Source organism: Phaenicophaeus curvirostris, chromosome 2 (assembly GCF_032191515.1).
Source record: "Phaenicophaeus curvirostris isolate KB17595 chromosome 2, BPBGC_Pcur_1.0, whole genome shotgun sequence".
Lineage (NCBI taxonomy): Eukaryota > Metazoa > Chordata > Aves > Cuculiformes > Cuculidae > Phaenicophaeus > Phaenicophaeus curvirostris.
Genome location: NC_091393.1, coordinates 32207028 through 32228956, shown reverse-complemented (window position 1 = coordinate 32228956; position 21929 = coordinate 32207028). Strand labels below are relative to the sequence as shown.

At 34.1% G+C, this 21929-nt stretch overlaps 1 protein-coding gene across 2 annotated transcripts in view; it reads right to left on the bottom strand.

Annotated features, from left to right (window-relative positions):
- Positions 1-21929, bottom strand: part of LOC138717798 (glutamate receptor ionotropic, kainate 2) — a 384533-nt gene that overhangs the window by 148727 nt on the left and 213877 nt on the right. For both annotated transcript variants that reach the window (XM_069851637.1, XM_069851638.1), the window contains exons 7-10: positions 21032-21175; positions 19818-19925; positions 17234-17347; positions 4926-5132 (exon numbers count right to left, since the gene is read on the bottom strand). In XM_069851637.1, the coding sequence (XP_069707738.1) occupies positions 4926-5132; positions 17234-17347; positions 19818-19925; positions 21032-21175 (573 nt within the window). The remainder of the gene's footprint in view (positions 1-4925; positions 5133-17233; positions 17348-19817; positions 19926-21031; positions 21176-21929) is intronic.

Below are 21929 nucleotides of genomic sequence, written 5' to 3'. Positions count from 1 at the left end.
AAAGATCATGTAGTGAATAACATTTATGACTGTTAAGAAAAAGTGTATGCAATATTATTCTCTATTTCTTACTATAATAGAAACATCACTGGGCCTTCCTTTACTCAGTATAGACTGTGTGGGAGTTCCTTGTTCTTTGGATAATAATAGCTAACTCTCAATTTCTATTTTGTTGAGAAAAACTTCTTTGGTCTGTCCTGTACTTGAAATCAGTAATATACCCCTTACCTGCAATTCAATAGGGAATTCATATAGGCACTTCTGTTACACTCCTCACTGAATTACTACATATATTTTAGACATTTGACCGAAGATTCTGGCTCAGGATTTCTTTCACATTTTATATTATTAAGGGGTTTTTTTTTATGTCCATGACATTTGCTCATAGCTTTCTGCAATACTTTCTGCTGCACTCTCTCTGAAGTTTAGTTTCGGCATAACATTTCCCTTTATTACAGACTGACTAAGTAGACGTGTCACCATTTGTATGAGAGTAAAGAGAGCAATGTCTGGCTGTTGGTTTGACTTAGTAGTAATGCTGCAGCTGCTAATAAGTCTATGATCATGCAGCAGACCATCTCTTTTATCTTTCACCTTAAAGCAAACTGACAATAGAAAAAAAAAAGAAACAGCAGATGCATAATATGTCATATTTGAGTGAATTCCATTGAAAAACTCAGATAAGAATTTGAAGAAAGATTTTCTAAGTCTATGAATATATTCAGTTCACTTGAAATGAAAAACAGTAGCTCTTGTCAGGTAGACATCTGTTGTTGCTTTTTCAGCTTGAGACAAATAACATTGGAAATAAAAGGTCAGAGCACTTGAAGTTATGGATTAATGAATTAGCAATTAGACTGAAAGGCAAAAAAAGCACAAGTGATATTTTCTGGCATATTATAAATTATCCTAATAAATTATCCTATATACCCTGGGACAGGTTTCACACAGAAATGACATACTACTCTAATGAGGAAAAGAAACCATGTAAATGACTAACTGGAATATAATACAAATATTTAAAATAATAAACAAACACATGAAAAATATGGTACAGGCACTTAATGATCAAAGAATTACAGACAGTTTTATGTGACACAGAATAACTGGAAGGAGTTGGGGTACTGTTTTAAAATATTAAATAATGTTAATTAGTAGTTTTGTTGAAAGAGGATTGTGCTGGAAAATTGCCAGCATAACTTAACAAATGTAACTAATTGAAATAATTGAAAAATAGCATAATTTCATGAGAAAAGTTATATTCACATGTATAAACAAGGATAGGCATTCAGAAAAGTCTCAGTAGACTTTATTGAGAGAGGAACTTATCTACTCTGACAGCAATTTAAAAAACTAAAATGAACACTCAATGAATACTGTAGCAAGTATGGCACAAATATAATTTTGTAGACAGATTGTAACCTCACAGTTGCTTCAAGCAAGACCTAAGTGTTAGTTAACACCAAAAGGTAGACACCTGGGCTCTTATTTGGTGATATTCAATTGAATTTGGCAGTAAGGTAGCCAAGATGAACATCAAGTGAAGGTTTAGATGGAAAAAAATAAGATGGTGGGGAAAGGCAGATTTTTGATGAAATGTGAGTTCACTTCTGCATTATGATATGTTCCTATCTATTTTTATTTTCTAATACATCAATATGCAATCATGTGGTTAACCTATACTGTGAAATAATGGAAAATTTGTTAAAGAAGGATATTCTGGATATTAAATTATGATGTCTATAATATTTTTAAAGAAATACGAAATGAAAGACAGCTCAATGTCAGAAATACAGGCCACAAAGGAATAGAGAAAAAACACTGTGTCAAGGTCCTAAATTTTCCGGATACATATAAATAAAGCAAAACACGTTTCTAAAGTCACTGCTGATATTTTGCCTCTGATTTATTAATTAGGCTGTCCTTCAAGACATTCTTATATTTTAAACCTTGTGATGACAACTAGCACAGCAGCCCTTAGCAAAAATCTAAGGAGTCTTGTAAAACAACAAATAAGTCATTCTGAGAAATACAGAACAGAGAAGGCGATGTAACATTCTACTTGAAAAAAAGAAAATAAGAAAAAAAATTGTTAAATGAAGAAGTTACATTCCTGTGATCATCTATGGGGAAATATTTTGAAAATGGATGAATAATAAAGTTAAAAATTAGCAGCATGTGAATTAAGTCTCAGTACATTAATTTAGGAGCATCATTTGAAAAAAAAACCAAACAAACAAAACAGTAGGAGTTAAGAGTTATACATAGCTTGAAAATGTTGATATCAGAACAGTGTTTCCATAAAGTAGATACGGAGCACTGACAGGTCACAGGTTTTATTGTCCAGTACGTACACAATTGCACATTGGTGCAAAAAGACAGAATTTTTGACGTTTCTTTTCCCTAAAAAGACTGTAACAGCCTGTGACTGTAAAATTCTATGAGGTTTTGATTTTGATTAATGAAAAAGTCATGGTTAAACTGTCCTACATTGTATTGAAAATCTCAACTGTTAGAGAAACTGTTGGAAGAAAAAAGAAAGAAAGAATGAAAAGAAGAAAGAAAAAAAGATAAGTGTCCCTAGAAACATTTTAAATTGATTACGTAATTATTTGAACTATTAAATAGTTTATTTTAAAATTCAGAATCTATTTGGTACTTCTTATCTTTACATAAATTGTGTATCTTTCTATACACATAATACATAGAAACTACCCGTTTTATTTATTCTTGAATTACAAAGTCTACAAACTACACTTGCAAATATATATACTACAGTATCTTTCTTTTCTGAACTTAAGTGACTGCTAAATTATAAGAAGCAGATACAAATAAAATAAATTCAAAAATTATTTTTCCAGTAGATGTAATACCATAGCAACTTTCAGAACCCTTTCTAACACCTTGCCAAAGGAAACCATGATTGAGTTTAGTAAATTACTTCAAACAAGGTAAAACCTTTTTGACATCCTCAATAATGTTCTGTAAGGGAAAGGAAAGACTGAAAACTAAGCTAATGGGTCAAGTGAAGTACTAACCACGTGTAAATGCCAAATATGGTACCTGCCTATCTAGAATTCTCTTAATTCTTGTGCTTCAATTCTAAGGTCTGAAGTGTTGCTTGCTAATAAAAAGAACCAATATCATGCTAAGAAATAAAGGCCACTGATACATAAATAAATTACATGTTTTCAAATAGATTACAAAATAAGAATAATTAGAACCAGAGAAAATTTTAACAGAAAATTTTAAAAACTGAAAAATTGAGGATGACTAGTAAAAGTTATAATCCAGATTAAGAAGTTGCACTTCATCTTCAGTGATGCACCACACACAGTATCTAAATTTTTTTGACTCCTAAGTAAACATCATTTCAAAAACCAAAATAAATTTTAATCTAAGTTTAGTTATATGCTATCTATAGAAAAAAAGAACACATTCTATTCTGTGTTATCAAGAGGAAAGGATTGGGAGAGTTCCTTTGCCACATACTGCACTACTACAACTTCTTCAAATGCATTTTATGTCAAGATTAACTTAGTGAAAAGATTAGGAGGCCATACCAGTGCTTGTTCAAGAAATCTTTAGTGCTGGATAATAAAAGCATACTAAAATGTGGTTTTTCTTTGCTACTGATGAATTATACTTCCACAATACTCACCCCAGCTGTGGAAAACTAGTTCTAGATGATGATCCTAATCAACCATCACATCTAATAGCCATGCATGCATCTAATAGCTATGCATTGAAACACGTGTGAAAATATGCATGGAGAGAGAGACTAGATAAATATCAGTTCGCTTTCTATGTATGTACGCTAGGTGTTATAGAGACACACATCTAAAGATAATATAAATACAATACTCCCATGCACTCTTCTTAAAAGTGTCAAGTTAGCCATAATCAACATCTGTTACAATGATAGCAAATTATTATTTACTGGAAAAGTACAAAGATAACAACTGTTCTAGTAAATATGAATATTTTGATTAACACTTATTGTGCCCATCTGTTGAGATTTTAAAGGAAATAGAAACAAGATTAGTGAATATTTTTCTTCATGTTATTCATGCAGTTTCTGCCATAATATAGAGGTTTCACCTGAATAAACTGTATGAGCCTCTCTTTCTTCCCATTTTAAGACAGTGATGTGCAGTATGTGCTTCACGTTTTCTTTAAACAAATGTCTGTATATTGAACATATCACTCAAATAAATGCAAAAATGGAAAATTACATAATTTTCAAGCAGACTAAAAATTGCCTAAGAGACTGAATTCAACTGACATGACCAACTGTGAGACTGGAAAGACATGATTTGAAGGACATGAAGTAATGCCTGCCTTGCTTATTTACAATTAATTGTAATAGTACCTGTTTTGACACATTGCATTTCTTTGCTGCTTCAGTATCTGTTGATATTTTTGTCTTATTTCTTGCACTTTTTTAATGTTTTAAGAATGAGTTTCCTTCTTTTTGTGTATGTCAAATAATTCATGTTTTTACACTACATACACAGAAATTTCTCTAAGACAAAATCTCAGATCCACTCTCAGAAGCAGAGGCCTGATTTCTATTGATTAATGAAGATATATGTTTTGCCACAAAAAGCCCATATATATGTTCCCAGTAATAAATTCTGACTACTATCTATTCCATATTTTGACTTGGGCATATATCACAGAAGAACCAACCAAAGCAGTTTGGCAGAAACAAGTACTACCTGCAGGGAATTAGATCCAGAATGGTCTTCATTAAACAAACAAATTCTATGTTACATTGATGTAAATCTACTTGCATTACTTGTTTAAATATCTGCATTTTTAAAATAGTAATATCCAAATGGTATTTCTTGAAAGTTCTACAATTAGTATAGGCATAATTGAAATCTAAAGGGATAGTAGAAAGCTTCCAAAAGCTAACTTACATGATCAATTAGTTCACGAACCATTCCATTCCACTGTCCACTGGCATCTTCCTGGGCTCCATATTTTCCGTCCTCCACCAATCTAATCTCATAGGAAAATCCAAGGATAGTAGACAGCTCCCTGAGGAGGTCAATGCAGTAACCTTCAAATCGATCATTTCCATACAAGGGTTTGTCAGACTTCTTGAACATAACATATGGCTCTTCCTGTAAACGTTAAAAAGACAGAATGGATAATGAGTGCTCCCACACCCTTCTTTTCTTTTCAACCTAAAGTAGTACACTGCCATGATACCTCTCTCTAAACAAAGAACTAAAATGAAAAGTAGAATCGTTTTTGGTTTTGGCTAGGTCCATCTAAAGTCTTCATTCATCTTCAAATTGAAGTTAAGCGGAAGACCCTCTTTCTCATTTTTTTTTGGAAAATAATGACATTATAAACAATCTAGACATATATCCAAAGAATTCATACAGACACTAATTTAAATGTGCTTCTTAACAAGTTACGTGACACATTAACATCAAATGCATTGTTTGGCTGGACATTGGAAGCCTCTTAAAATGCAGAAATAATGTTCTTCGGCAACTGAGAGGCAAAAATTAATTCAACTCCCAAATATCAGTCAAATGCTTTAAGTAACAGGATTTACAGTTTACCTTGCACAAGTAATTTAACTGGTTTTTCAGTGCTTTGTTAGGTAAAGTGTGGAAAACCCACAGGGGGAGGAAAAGGTCAGTGAAATCACGTACTGTTCTGTTGCCTCATATTATAGGCTTGCATTTACAAGTCTGAAGCAAAATCAGAAAAAAGTTAACTCAAAAAGAAAATTCTGTGACATACAACCCATGAAAACTAAATTTATATTCTTTCAACATTTCTCTTCTTTTATTTAATTTAAATTACAATGTAACATTTTTGCATAACATTATGTGCAAACAGAACAGCAAACATTAAAATGATTGGTAGAGTATTCATAATTATATGAAGAAACAAAATTCAGCCAAACATAGGATTTTTACATGTGTTTCTCAATGTCAGATAACATTCCTCAAATACAAAGCAGAAGGCAAAAATACAAAATAACAAATAGTAGGATTTTCCACGATGATATGACACCAATATTCAAAATGTATATGATAGGTTAAACACATAACTCAGTCTTTGCTCATGTTTCACACAGGCTTTTCTTTCATTATTTACAATAAAAAAAAATAAACGCTACATAAGGTAAGATAAATGGTAGTGGATGCAATTACTGCACTGAACACAAGTCTCAGTGAATAATCAGATAAACTCTCCAGGGTAACTTAACAAAATTCATAGAGCCCTAAATCTCCACATCAGCACCCAAAGGGGTTAAACAAACTTCATTTTACAGGCATCTGACAACTTTAATAAGGATATGTCAGCATTCCTGATGTAAACATCTATCTTGAGACATGCCATGATTTAAGCATTGTATCTACATAAACCTGGAACTTTACGATGTAAGACTTCACCCAAACTACAAAGGAAGAAGCAGGGAGATCCTTTGCTCTTAAAAACAGTGTGTTCAGAATATATCTGTTCCTTCGTTGCATTTTATATTTTTTTTCCTAAGTAAAACAAACTACTGAATCAAGACTGTTGAGATCCTATTTTTATATACTCTTTTTGAAATTAAAAAGGTTACAGCCGTATTTTTTAAAAAACACACCACTTATTTTCATATCATTAAGAAAGAATACAACACGAAATTAATTGTTTGGAGAAAATACTAGGATGTTTTGACAGAAGCTTTTCAAACAATATATAGGCAAATGGCTCACGGACTCAAGAGCTCTTCTAAATGCAGTATTAACAAGAATAAAGATCTGACTTAAAACATGAAATTTGAAAGCTACTTAAATTACAAGGATTGTTGAATAATTCTTGAGAAACAAAGACACTGACAGAATAGAAACTACATATGAAAACAGTCGTTAATAAACTCAGAGGACTGATATGAAATATCTCATAGAAAACAGTTGTAAGTAAAACAGGGTTTCAGGTGAGAGTTCCTTAAAGAAAGCATACTACTGGCCAAACAAAAGCTATGCAAAGACAAAACACAGGAAAGGTAGAATAAAAAGAAAAAAGATTCAAACATGAATTCACAAATGAACTCAGAGAAGTATGTATGGAGGAAGTGAAATGTATCTCTGAACATGAAGGACAAACAGAAAAATAAAATCATTAGGAGAAAACTTAGGCAGGGACAAATGCATAAATGCTAAGAAAAAAAAACCAATATAATTAGCAATCAATATTAAGGATAAAGAAACACCATTCTAGAAATAATGATAAAAGGTAATTCTAAGAACTAGTTCATCACTAGTTTCCCAGCAGAAATTCAAACCCATGAAATAACATTAGAAAGACAATCAGTTGGATGATATTCCTATGCCTATCTTCTCTGGAAAAAAAAGCTAATGTTCATCAGATAATGTACAAAAGTAACACAAGACATTGATGCAAGAGTGTTTAGATCACAGAAGGGAAAGATAATTTCAATGAGTCCTTGAACTTGGAAAAAAACAATATTTCCATCCTAATAAAATTATAAATCTCTTTCATTTATGTGAACCTAAAGCTAAAGAGAATATGGAAAAATAAGATGCTGAAGAAAGTCATCATGACATGTTATATGCAAAGTGTTCCTGTTCTACCTGAAAACATAAAGAAAAATTGACTCTTTAGAAATATGTACTTCACTGAAAGATTCGTTATCAGCCTGGAAAGTTATAATATGTGATATTCCTTTATAGGGTACATTTAAGTATTTCCTCTTATCCTTGAACACAAATGATACTAATTGGATGTGTATTCACCCTTCAATGGGGCAGGATCAGAATTCAAAATCGTAAGTTTCAGAAAAACAGAAGAGTAATTTAAAAAATACCATTCAAAAGGAATTAATTAATATTTCCACACTTCAGATGAATAATAGAGGAAAGGAGCTAATTAGGTAGCAATTCTGTAAAATTAAAGCCTAGATATTATAAGGAATCGTGTACTGGACTAAACCATATTAAATCATTAACCAAGAAAAAAACAGACTGACCTGCTTGGATCTGCATTGAGCAGGAACTGGGACCGTAGGACCGGTAGTGGTCTCTTCCCACTGAAATTACTCTATAATTAAATATTTTTAACACTATTAATGTTTCAGTTGCTGTATTCCATCCAGTATTGAATACTGCAGTTCAAGAGAATCATGAACCAAGGTTTAAAAAATAAGATGAGGAAAGATTGATAGAATATAGGTTGTTTAAATTAAGGAAGAACAGACTAAGATGGAAGTGATAGAAGTCTTTAATACATACAAAGTTGCTCTGAAGAGCGAAGTGTTAACACCATTCTAGGTGTCTACTCATTATATATCTGTGATTCTTATCAGTGAGCTTTTTTTTCTAATTACCTATTTTCTTACATGAACCTGTAAGGGAAAAAAAAACCACATCAAGTTTTTCCCTGATAACACAAATACTGGGTGAACAGTAAGTAACAAGGAGGAGACAAACATTTTGCTTAGATGGATGGAAGAAATTACTTTATTTTTTAACATTTCAAAGGAAAGCTTTGAGAAACAGTAATGAAAATCATAGAGTTAAGAAAGAAATTTATCTTGAGCACCTGTGTTGGGAGCAATTACTTGCTTAGTTTCATCAACAAGTCAGCTTGCTACAAAACTTTAAGATCCAAGTAATCATTTAGTGCCTTAAAAGACTAAAGTATCTTCAATGAAGCTTGATACAAAAAAGCACCCTGTGCCCTCAAGCCAAATAATTACAAGAAGTGACAATACAGATAAACAAGTAAATGCAATGAAACATTGTTCTGAAAAAAATTACTGTGAAGTACCTAATTAAAACTACTGTAAATAAAGATGTGGACACAAGGAAGAGTAAAGACCAGGTTTGTGACTACCTCAGAAACCTGAACTTACATAAGTCTATGGAACCTTATGAGATGCATCCTAGAGTCCTGAGGGAAATGGCTGATGTGGTTACCAAGCCACTCTCTATGATAGTTGAAAAGTCACAGCAGTCAGAGGAAGTCCTTGCTGACTGGAAGAAGGGCAACATTATGCCCATTTTAAAAAAGGGTAGAAAACATGACCCAGGAACTACTGACCTGTCAACCTCACCTCTGTGCCTGGAAAGATTATGGAACAGATCCTCGCAGAACCTGTGCTAAAACTCATGGAGGACAAGAAGGTGATTTTCAAGACAGCCAGTATGGCTTCACCAAGGGCAAGTCCTAGCTGACCAATGTAGCGGCTTTCTATGATGGAGTGACCACGTCAGCAAACACAGGAAAAGCAATGGATGTAATCTATCTGGAATTCTGTAAAGCCTTTGACACGGTCCCCCACAACATCCTTCTCTCTAAATTGCAGAGAGATGGATTTGATAGGTGGACTGTTTGGTGAATAGGGAATTGATTGGATGGTCAGATTCAGAGATTAGTGGTCAACAGCTTGATGTCCAGATGGAGATCCATGATAAGCGGTGTCCCTCAGGCATCCATATGGGGACCGGTGCTGTTTAATATTTTCATCAATTACATAGGTGGCAAGATCAAGTGCACCCTCAGCAAGTTTGCAGATGACACCAAGCTGAGTCGTGTAGTTTTCAGACCTGAGGATGGGATGTCATCCGGGGTACCTGGACAAGCTGGAAAAGTGGGCCTATGTGAACCACATGAGGTTCAACAAGGCCAATTGCAAGGTCCTACATCTGGGTCGGGGAAATCCGCAGTTTCAATAAAGGACAGGGGCACGATGTGATTAAAAGCAGTCCTATGGAGAAGGAATTGGGGGTACTGGTTGATGAGAAGCTTGACATGATCTGGCAATGTGCACTCGCAGCCCAGAAGACCAGCCTGTGATGCACCAAAAGAAATGTGTGAGCTACATCAAAATAAACGTGGCCAGCAGGTCGAGGAGGTGATTCTTCCCCCTCTACTCCACTCTCACAAGACCCCAGTTTGTATTACTGTGTCCTGTTCTGGAATCCCCACCATAAGATGGATATGAAACTGTTGGAATGGGTGCATAGGAGGGCTACTAAGATGATTGGAGGGCTGGAGCACCTCTGCTGTGAAGACAGGCTGAGACAGTTGGGTCCAAACAGCCTGGAGAAGAAAAGGCTTCAAGGACACCCTGTAGTGGCCTTTCAGTACCTGAAGGGTGCCTGCAAGAAAGGTGGAGAGGGACTTCTACAAGGGTATGCAGTGATAGAACAAGGGAGAGTGACATTAAATTGGAAGGGGGAAGATTTAGATTAGACATTAGGAAGAAATTCTTCATGATGAGGGCAGAGAGACACTGGAAGAGGCTGCTCAGGGAAGTTGTGGATGCCTCATCCCTGGGATTGTTCAAGACCAGGTTGGATGAGGCCTTGAGAAGCCTGTCCTAGTGGGAACTACCCCTGCCCATGGCAGGGGGCATAGAACTAGATGATCTTTGAGGTCCTTTCCAACCCAAATAATTGTATTATTCTACGATTATTATTCTATACAACTACCTGAGAAGAGGATATAGTGAGGTGGTAATTGATCTCTTCTCACAATAAGCAATGGGACAAGGGGAAATAGCCTCAAACTGCTCCAGAGGAGATTTAGACTGGATATTAGGAAATATTTCTTCCCTGAAAAGGTTGTCTAGCATTGGAACAGGCTGCCTAGGAAAGCAGTTGAATCACCATCCCAGGAGGCAGTTAAAAGATACATAGATACAGTGCTTAGGGACCTGGTTAAGTGGCAGCTCAGCAGTGCTAGGTTAAGGGTTGGACTTGATTTTAAAGGTCTTTTCCAAGCTCAATGATTCTATGGTTCCAAGAAATTAAGGCCAGACAGAAGAAAATAACAAATTTGCCAACCTCCGCTATACTATCTATAATTAAATTAATTATGAACATCCTCATTTGACATCTTTTAATATATTTCATGAAAGATCCCCTAGTACGACTTTTTGGGTCATAATATTCATAAATATGCTTTGATAAATCATGGTCTAAAGAACTCAAGCCCTATTTGCTGTTTTCCGCAGTTTCACTCCTTTTTGCCAGACTCCTAATATAAAAATTGGGGGGTTTATTCCATCACAACCTACTCTTAACTTTGCCAGACTTTAAAGTAATTCAGTTGCATCCCAAGAATGTGTGCTGTTTCCATTCCAGTAAAGCAAACCAGATAGGAGTGGATGCCTATTTCAAGCAGAAACACTTGACTCGATAACATAAAATCATTAAACTGTTGCAACACTTCATACTATACTAACCTGAATCATACTAAACTGGATCATACTGCCTTCATAATACCTGAAGAATATCAAAGATAGCATTAGGTCTTACTATGATGGAAAGCAAAACATTATTTTCTTACAACGTATCTTAAATTTTCAAAGGACTGTGGGGACAAGCAAACTAAAAATATGCAAATCCAAGGCACCCAACAAATAGAGAAAGCATTTTCCTAGACTGATGGCCCTGATGGTGTTCATAAATGCAAATCCTGAAGTGGAGTTATAAATTGATCCTTGCCAGCATGTGAAAGTATATTTTTATTACTAACATTCCAGTAGAAGGCAAGTGAAGCACTAGAGAATTATTTGTAAGAAGTTGTTTGAGATGATGCTGTAAACTTGGAATCCAAAGAAATTATTTCTCAATATTTATCCAGAAATATAAATACATGGCCATCCTATCTTCTATTTGCACTCAGCCAGGAGAAAAATAGCTTTATTGACCTTCTTCTACTAAGTCAAACTTTAAGTTGTGCTGATCCCACTGCGCTCATTCATATACTATGACCCCCTTCAAACCTCATCGTTTTTTTCTGATAAGCATCACTTACTTATATGTTCAAAATACAGACAAACACTGTTACCAAGCATACCTATGGATACCTTTCCAGTCTGAATGCCTCAATAGAAGTATACAGACATCGTGATGGATCTCAGGACAGGGGCGATTTTCAACTTAAACTCTTTTGAGCACGATAAACTATAAAGTAAACTAATTAACTTTTCTCAGTGGAAAAAAATCTGAAACACATTTAAGTAGTTTGCTTTACATTTCTGTTACATCTTGAGGAAATCAGTCAGTTTACAACTGCACTTGTAGCTGAAGACAGATGAGTGGAATTGAGGTAGGACTGGAATGAAGTTCAGGAAGGAATGTGCAGACTCTGGATTTTGAAGTGGGCATGGGAGGCCTGGGAGAGGCACTTAGGCACAAACTGATAATAATAGGAAAGTGTATATAAGGGGGAATAAAAAAATTACCAAAACTAGAAGTAGGGGATTGCATGTTCCTTCAGCTTCCAAAGAAAAAAATTATCACATCTGAGTACACTAAAAAAAGAAAAACATCAAGTTTACAATTTTTCTGCAAAACAAGAAGAGATTCAATTATTTTATGGAAGTACACAAAATTAAAATAGATCTATGAAAAAGAAAGAGTAATCTAGGGCTATAACATTAGCATGAACAAAATAGTATTGAATTATTAATATTCCAAAATTTAGGTATTGCCTGACTCATTCCAGAAGGATGCACTAGTAATTATCAGAAAACACCTGCATCAGCTCTATTTCCTCAAAATATACCAAAAATATTAAAATTTAAACTATTACAAATCTGCAGTTCTGTGTACAAGAGATCAGTGACCAATCTTTATAAAGATAAAAAGTAGTTATTATTTTTAGGTATAAATTTAAAATAAAAGTATGCAAAATGAAAAATTATATCCCTAAAGAAAAATAATCAAAAGTTCTAAAACTCTGGGCTTTGCTTGATTTTTTATATCTTCAGTCTGAAAAAAAAGGCACTTATATAGCATCAGATTTCTACACATCTGAAAAAGCAGCATTAATAAATAAAACACAGCGTAGAGATATTATACTTTGAATAAATATAATAAGTATAATAAGAATAAAATTCTTTTGAAAATACATTACAATTATTCCTGATTCTAAAGTATTTGAACATTTTTTGGGGGATGTATAGTAAAAAAAAGTAATTTCACATTTCAAAGTTGAAGGAACAAAAACCTGCTATGTTTGAGATTATCACATACTTTTCATAATTTTCACGTATTTCTCAAAGAAAGCTTGACAGCTGTGAGCTTTTCAGGGTTTTGATCTAGGCAGATACAGAAAAGCACACAAAAGTGATAAGGGAAAAGAAAGAAAGGAACATCCATTTCAGCCAAACTGTGAAAAATAACCTGTATGATAAGATATACAGACTGGTAAGCAATTTAGCATAAACAAACAAATGTTAGGCATTTACATATATAAATATGAAAATTTAATTCCAGAGTTAAAAAGCTTCAAATGTAAAGGTAAAATATGTTCAAGAATAAAAATATTTAGGTATTTATATCTAAAAACTAAAGGAAAACAAAATCATGCCTCTGATATAGCTTGTAAATCATAAAATTATAAGATAATTTCAAATTATAAGAATGTCTTACTAATGAACTTGAAATGTTTTGTTTTTTCTTTTACATGGAATATTCAGAATGCAGAATTTTAATTTCAGAAGAAATTACCAAGTTCCAATGCAGTTGGCATTAAAATAAAATTAAGTAATAATGTCAAAAATATTGAGATAACCAAAGCTATGCTTATAATTGATACAAACAGAATTCTTTCTTAGTATTGTAATTTCTTCAAATGTTCCCCACCCTAAAAAGCTGATTAGACATGCTTTTTCACCAAAACTACGTGACAGTAGACTTCTCAGAAGTCTTGGAAACTCTGACCTCTTTTTGTAATAGAGCTACTGAATTGCTCATAAACCAAGGAATAATGTTTCGGATTATTATCTAGGACATGTATTACTGAGAATTCAAGATAAAAAAGATCACAGAGTTCCATCCTTACCTACACTAGATGAACTTATGAATAGTATTTTATTATTTTGCCTGTTAATAGTTTTTCACCTGCAGTAGACTCAGCCACTACTGAAAACGCAGTGTACACTCACAATTGAAGATCTTAATAATACATTACAAAGGAGGAAAAAGATATTCAGAATTTCAGAAAAGAGAATTAAATATGAAGGAAATACTGATATCTTTAAGGAAAAGTGAGTGTGAAAGCAAACTACAGAGTAAACTGGTCAAGATTCTATAGATGGCATTATACTACAAACTATCATAGGGAATTGTTAAAGTGAAAAATCAGCATGGTAGAAAATACAAGACCAGCTTAAACAAGAGAATTGTCTTTTTTTTAAGTGGTATTTTCAAGACTGAAGAAAAGGAGAGAAAAGAAAAGCAATGAAGAAGAAAATATGGTTTTAGGAGCTGTAGTATTTTACGTTGTTCACAGATTACGAAATGGTAGGGGTTGGAAGGGATCTCTGCAGATCATCTAGTCTGACCCTTTGGCTAAAGTAGGTTCGCCTACAGCAGGTTGCACAGGAATATGTCCAGATGAGTTTTGAATATGTCTGGAGAAAGAGACTCCATGCCTCTCCTGGGCAGCCTGTTCCAATGCTCCATCACCCTCACAGTAAAGAAGTTTTTCCCCATCTTGAAGTTGAATTTCCCATGTTCCAGTTTGTATTCATTGCCCCTCATCTTGTCATTGAGCACCATTAAGAAAAGACTGGCCCCATCCTCTTGACACCTGCCTCTTAGATAGTTACAAGCACCAATAAGGTTTCCTCTTAATTTTCTCTTTTCCAAGATAAACAGACCAAGTTCACTCAGACTCTCCTCGTAGAAGAGGTGTTCCAGTCCCCTGACCATCTCTGTGGTCCTCTGCTGGACTCTCTCCACTAGTTCCTTGTCTTTCTTGAAGTAGGGAGCCCAGAAATGGACACAGTACTCCAAATGGGGTCTCACTAGGGCAGAGTAAAGGGGAAGGATAACCTCCCTTGACCTGCTTGCTACATTATTCTTGATGCACCTGTGGATATTGCTGGCTTTCTTGTCCCAAAGGTATGTTGCTGGCTCATTGTTGTTTACCAGGACTTCCAGGTCCTTCTTCATAGATCTGCTTTCCGGTCAGTCGACCCGTAACTTGTACTGGTTGCTCCTCCTGAGGTGCAAAAGCCTACAATTTCCTTTTCTGAACTTCATTAGGTTCCATTGCATTGCTACAAAATGAATATTCAGTAATATTCTTTGTGTTCAACAGAAATGTATTTATTAAGCACAAAAAGACCGAGCTACAAAAGTAAGCTAGTACACGTTTTTTGTACCAGATCAATTTTTGGTTCATTCCAATATCTAAGTACCACTCTTGCAATGCCTTCATAGCTGGAAGGAGTTATTGCAGTCACCAAAACTTTCACTGAACAGTAACAGATGTATAAAGAGCAGTTATAATAGAGCAACTTGTAACACCAATTAGAAGTCCTCATATTTCTTTTTTTATTTTATTTTACTTAGATATGTGCAAAAGGAACAGATGTTTATAAAACATGACTAAACACAAGTTATCCCTTAAGAGGCAAGGTATCCTTGATTACAGAACACAGCTGCTATCATAAGTTTCCAGAATCTACTTTTATGAGCTCCACCAATCCAAAAATCAGGGCTTATCAATAGCACTGCTATTTATATTTGTGCATTCTATCTTTTCTTCAGATCATTATTTCAAGAAAATCATGCAAGTGTAAGTATCACTATACAAAATCAATATGATTCATACAACATCTGAACTCACCCTTCATCAATGGATATATGTTCAAGCATAAATAAACTTGGAACAACCCAAGTTATTGAGTGTTTCTTATGAAATCTTGCAAGGATTGATCCTTGCCCCAGTATTGTTATCATGGATCTGGAAACAAGCATGCAGTGATTCCTAGTGAAGTATGCAGAGGCTACAAAGGCTAGTTGAGTACTGGGTAATTAAAGGAAAAGGTCACTAACAGAGTTAAGACTATATTCTGGAAAGCAGTAAACCTAGGAAGCAATTAGCAAGACTGTGAAACATAGTTGTAAATCAGTGGAATACTTCAAGGAATATATTAGGCAGGATATGAGGATACAACATAACAGGAGTATAAGGGAGTCAACTAGAATTATTAATTAACATTTCTTTGTAATGCAGTAGCTCTTATATGCACAAAATTTGAAAATTTGTGAAGACCAGTGGGAAAGAAAAAGTCATACTATTACTCTAGAAAATATGTTGCTACTTTAAGGGACTGGAAGAGGTTTATTTATATTTCATAAAAAAGAAATCCATGAGATTATATATTTATAAACTGTAATTAATAGTACAAGAGAAAATGGTGGTAAAATTATGCTATTTTAGCAAAACTTGAGTTTATGTGTGAAAGTGAGTCAATCATTTTACAATTATGTATCACATATGCATTTTTTTCACTTAACGGTATAAAAGAATGAAAAAAATCAGAATTTTCTATAATTTTTAAATCCTCAAAACAGACAGTATAAATGAACAAAAAGTTATATTACATAAGATGTTAGAAGCGCACTGGCATTTGTATCTACGTACCTGTGAAAATTCATTCTAGCTTTATATGTCAAAATATATGTTGGTAAAATCTCCTTATTAGAGAAAAAACTGTTGGGAAATTAAATTTGTTTGATATCTGCCACCAATAATGGTGGCAGAAGACAAACACAGCAGACACATTTCTTGTAAGTATTTCATTCGTGTTGAAATTAATATTACTATTTCAAAATACTAGTGAGGAAATCAGAGAACATTTATTTTTACATAATTAAATAGATGTGATTATAAGTAAAAAATACCTCATTCCCCACTGTGAATTTGTCCACAATGGCAATGAAAAAGAAGTTATTTCTGATCTATTTGAAATGACATCTCAATTACATTTCTGTATAATTAAAAATTTCATCCTTAATAATCAAATAATAACAATGATGAAAATAAACGTTAACTAGTGTGTACCTTCCTTAGAGGTAATATTATGGTGTTACATTAGGAATTGAAAGATATAAATTAAGCTGGATAATATTGCCAGGATAATAGCAAAATCATTTTTTAAAACAAACATCTTTTGTCCTTTCATGTGATTCTGAACTAAATAGCTTTGTGAAGGAAGCAAAGATTTTGGTCAATAAGAAGGAAAGTGAAATTACTAACCAGCTGACGTAACTCTAAAATTAGGATAATTTACTTACTGTTTAGATGACAGTAAATATCCATGACTATCTTAACAACTCAAATTCATTCATGACACAGTAGTTTCTAAGTAACTGTAACATATACTACTAAGTGTTCATTACTGTTCTAATTAGTATAGCATAATTCAAATGTAATTCCTTACCAAGATGGTAGTAACAATTAAAGAGCGATTGGACAGGGAATCTGTGACGTTTGCTGGTTTTCCTTTCTGATTCTCAGTCATGTTAAGACCACTCAATGGATCCCAAGTTCCAACCTATAAAACAGTAAAAAACTGTGTGAATTGACCATTAGTTATATTGTAGCATCAATAAAAAAATCAATTAAAAAAATAAATAGCTACAGGAAAAAAAAAGATTGCTAATATGTGTTATTAAACCCCATTTCATTATTCTATCATGACAAGACTGCTTCTTTAAAACACAATTCAAAATATCTTAAAGTGTATTTTGTGAAGCATAACATTAAGAGTAAAAATGATGCATAGAATATCTAAAGCTACTCCGAATACTTAATTTTCCATTTAACTTTCATTCTTCAGGACAAACCACAGCTGAAGATAACTTAAAAGTTGGATGGAAAATCAGCAAAGAGCATTGTCTATAGAGAAGGATTTACCATTTTCTGTGGTCAGAGAGAACGGCAGAGCAAAAAGATGTTCTGGTGAAAATGCAATGGGGAAGTCTGAAAGTGGGTTAAATGTAGTAACTTAATTGATTTGCAGATAAACGTTCAAGATGTAGCTCTTAAGACATTTTAGACATTGAAATTCTTATTCCAGTAAAGTGAATAGGATTTTTATCTAAGTTAGTAGTTCCAAGGTGATCCTTCAAGATTCAGGAGAAGAACAATCTCAGGTCCTAATTGATAAGGCTTATGATTACATCATTCATCTGCAATTTCATCGCTATAACTAAAATGTCAAGCAGTAAATATGACTATCTATTTTCAGATGTCAGTATGTTTGTACTACTCCACTGTCTAAAAATTCTCCACAAATATTTCTTGTTTGTTTTTAGAAAGGATTTTACACATCATTTCAAATACTGAGCGATATTTATAATATAAGGTAAAGATATTTTTAAATTAAATCTAGTAGGTAATTAAAGAGTTCTTTGAAGTTTTATTGCTCATATATATATATAGGTAGGTATGTATAGATGTATATACATGAACATATATTTAAAAAAAATAATCTTTCAAACAAATTCCTGAGAAAACATTCATAGACTTCTAAAGGATTTCCTGCAGTTTGGCTGCCAAGTAAGTTTGGGATACAATTCAGTATGGGTTAAATAAAAAGAGATTCATTTCTAAAACAGAGAATAAAGCAGAAGCTGTAACAGAGCAAAGACAAGTTTGTTCTCTTTTTCTCTGATTTTCTGTTCCACAAAAAAGCAACATTTTATCTTTCTTCATTGCATAACACTCAGTTCCAAGAAGTCTTTTAAATGGCTATGATTCTTTAATTTTAGACACTCAGTACCTTATAAACTGACAAAAGAAATCACAAAGAGAAGAAAGGGGAACCAGGATGTCTCAGAAATACAATAAATAACATCTAACACATCATTTTAAAGTACTGAAACCAAAGCTTACTACCAAAAAAAAATTCTGCAGTTACTCTTTTAGTACTATGTCATTTGGTAACTTAAAAGGTTTTTAGGAAATCTAAAATGTTCAATCTTACAGTTTGACCATAATTAAGACATTGTAAAGGGATTGAGAACTTTTAGTTGTAATACTCTGTTAATTATGGTAATTATAGTGTTTACTTTACTTTGAAGAAAACCAAAGAAGAGGAGAATAATAAAAAGTGATAAAGACTGGAATTTAAGCCTGTCCCTGCTGTTTCTTCATGTAATTGAAACTGGATTGATCTCTTCCATGAGGTTCAGCTTCAGTACAAAAATATCACTAAAATTTCTAAGGTAACACAGTTACCTTATTTGATATTGTGAAAGAGTAATACTCTAGGAAAATAGTACTTGCCAAAAAATAAAAATGAAGTAAAAATATCAGACCTGTTAATCAGAATGGATAATAATTCAAAATCTGAATATGGAAAAATGCACATAGTTTATATGGACAATATTTTTAAAAAAAAATTCAGAGTTTCATATAGTAGAATATTTATCAATAATTATGATGCATCCTTGGACCTTTATCTAGGATGGAGAGTGCTGATTAGAGTAATTTTTCACCGAATATTTATATAGTTTGCTCAGCAACCTCGTAGGGATTTCCAGGAAGAGAATCAAAGTTCCCTCTTAAAAGACAGAAAATTGCCAGAATGAATCTTTTTTATTTCATCTTGTTTGAGGTAATTCTTCCTGAATTGGTAAGATTTAAAGAAAACACTAATACACATACCCACAGCTTCACACATAAGAACAGGCAATGTGATTGGAATCAACTAAAACTAAACAAATGATAGACTGAAGAATAAGTATATTAATGCACGACTCCAGGTCCATCTATTCACTCTTCCCCAGTCCTCTTGAATCTAAAAATGCGGCTAGAAGCACACAGCTAAGAGGCTATAAACTGTCAGAAATCAAGATAACAGCTTTTACTAGAAGACTTTGAAACAAGATATCAAATTGAGAACAGGTAGATATTTTTTGTAATACATGAAATGTTACTAAAAAAAGAAAGCTACTGGTTCTAGGAGATGGGATTTGGGGTTTTTACCCCATCACTTTGAAGGTAAACATCTTACATACCTTTTCAAGACCTTCTTCCTTGAGGCTGATAACATCTAAATCAAAATCTGTCCTTAAGCCATTGGTTTTGTTGAAAGTTATCCTGCCTGTGAGGCCTTCCCAATGGGCCTATGGAGAAGGAAAAAAAAAAAAAGCAATTTCTCTAAATAAATACCTCCACTTTATTTTTTTTTTTGCCCCAAATGAATGAATTTTACTTCTGTCAAAACTAGAACTTCAGTTATTCATTCTATCTAAATAATTTACCTAAAATGAGAAACAGTAGGAGTTACTTACAGTACAGGAGACTTGAATACTCTACCATGTTTACCTTTAGCATGTTAAATCTCCTAACTTTACTTTAAATCACTATCAGTATCTAAACAGCATACTAGGACACCAAGGCCACAAATATTAATTCATTGTAGCAAAAAAAAATTATAAAAAAAATTAAAACCAGGTTCATTCTTGGCCCCTTTGAACTTATGCCAATATTTAGTTGCTGAGAATCATAGAATCATAGAATAACCAGGTTGGAAGAGACCCACAGGATCATCGAGTCCTACCATTCCTATCAAACACTAAACCATGCCCCTTAGCACCTTGCCCACCCATGCCTTAAACACCTCCAGGGAAGGTGAATCAACCACCTCCCTGGGCAGCCTCTGCCAGTGCCCAATGACCGCTTCTGTGAAAAATTTTTTCCTAATGTCCAGCCTAAATCTCCCCTGGCAGAGCTTGAGGCCATTCCCTCTTGTCCTGTCCCCTGTCACTTGGGAGAAGAAGCCATCACCCTCCTTTCCACAACCTCCTTTCAGGTAGTTGTAGAGAGCAGTGAGGTCTCCCCTCAGCCTCCTCTTCTCCAGGCTAAACAACCCCAGCTCTCTCAGCTGTTCCTCATAAGGCCTGTTCTCCAGTCCCTTCACCAGATTCATTGCTCTTCTCTTGACTCTGGAGAGTCTGAGGTTTGGGATTTCAGGGGTTTGGGGGTTATGTGAAAAAAGTTCCAACTATCTACAAACAGAAGTTTTATTTCTTTTGTCCAACTAATACATCAGGAACCTGTTTTCAGATAAAACCGATGTCTTGCCTGCTCATCTTTTTACACATAGCAAGCTGGGAGATACTCATCTATTAAAAAAAAAAAAGGCAGAATTCAAGTAGAGTGGGAAAAGAAGAAAATGGAGTTGGAATAAAGGAAAGTAATAAGGCAGGAAACTTTATTAGTGACTTACCTCCTTAATGAGACTCATAAAGCGGGTCCCAAAGCGCCATGGTTTGTGGCGATTACACTGTAGTGAGCTGACAGTCATCTGTGGGAACTGCTGGACGGCCACTGACACCACATGAACTGCATCATACATTAGTGCTGCATCCGTCTGAAATTGGAATGAAATCAGAACCGTGAATGCAAATTAAAAACATGTGACAGCATTAGGAGGCTATATAAATCACTGTATGAATATTTGATTGAAGCCATTTTTCCACGAGTGAGGTGAAATTAAATACTGGTTAGCAAAGTAGTAAAACCTTACCTGTGAAGGAAAATGCACAGGGTAAGGATGTAATGTTTCTCTGGTTTGCGATTACAGGCTAGATACAGTCCCAAAGGTACCCAGCTGATTCATTAATAACATTTTATGGTGTCAGTTTAAATCCCTATGACAGGTCTAAGCGGTATCTGCTATAAATCAGAGGCAAATTATTATTGCAGTAAAATGCACGTTGTTTTTAATGGCTTTCATGTCCCACCCTAAATACATAGGCTGTTTAGATTTGGTATGTGTTCAATAATGTTGTATTAGCAAAGGGCCAAGACAGCCTCTCCGTACACACTGTCATGCAGTACAAGAAACTGACAATCTCTCCTGTTCTATTTGATAAACAGAGGCAAGCACTGGAACCAAAAGGAAAAAAAAGAAAGAGAAAGGACCTTAGAGTTAGCTGGTGGAAATGAACACTATACAATCTGCTCGATATACCTTGGAGAAAAAAGACCTATTTCCCCTTCCCATTCACATAATTAGTGAGCTGTGAAATTAGTTCTTTAATGGATAGGAAACCTGGTGATTATTGCACTTGTCACAATACAATACAATACAATGCAATTCAAAATGAGCTTATATAGTGCCT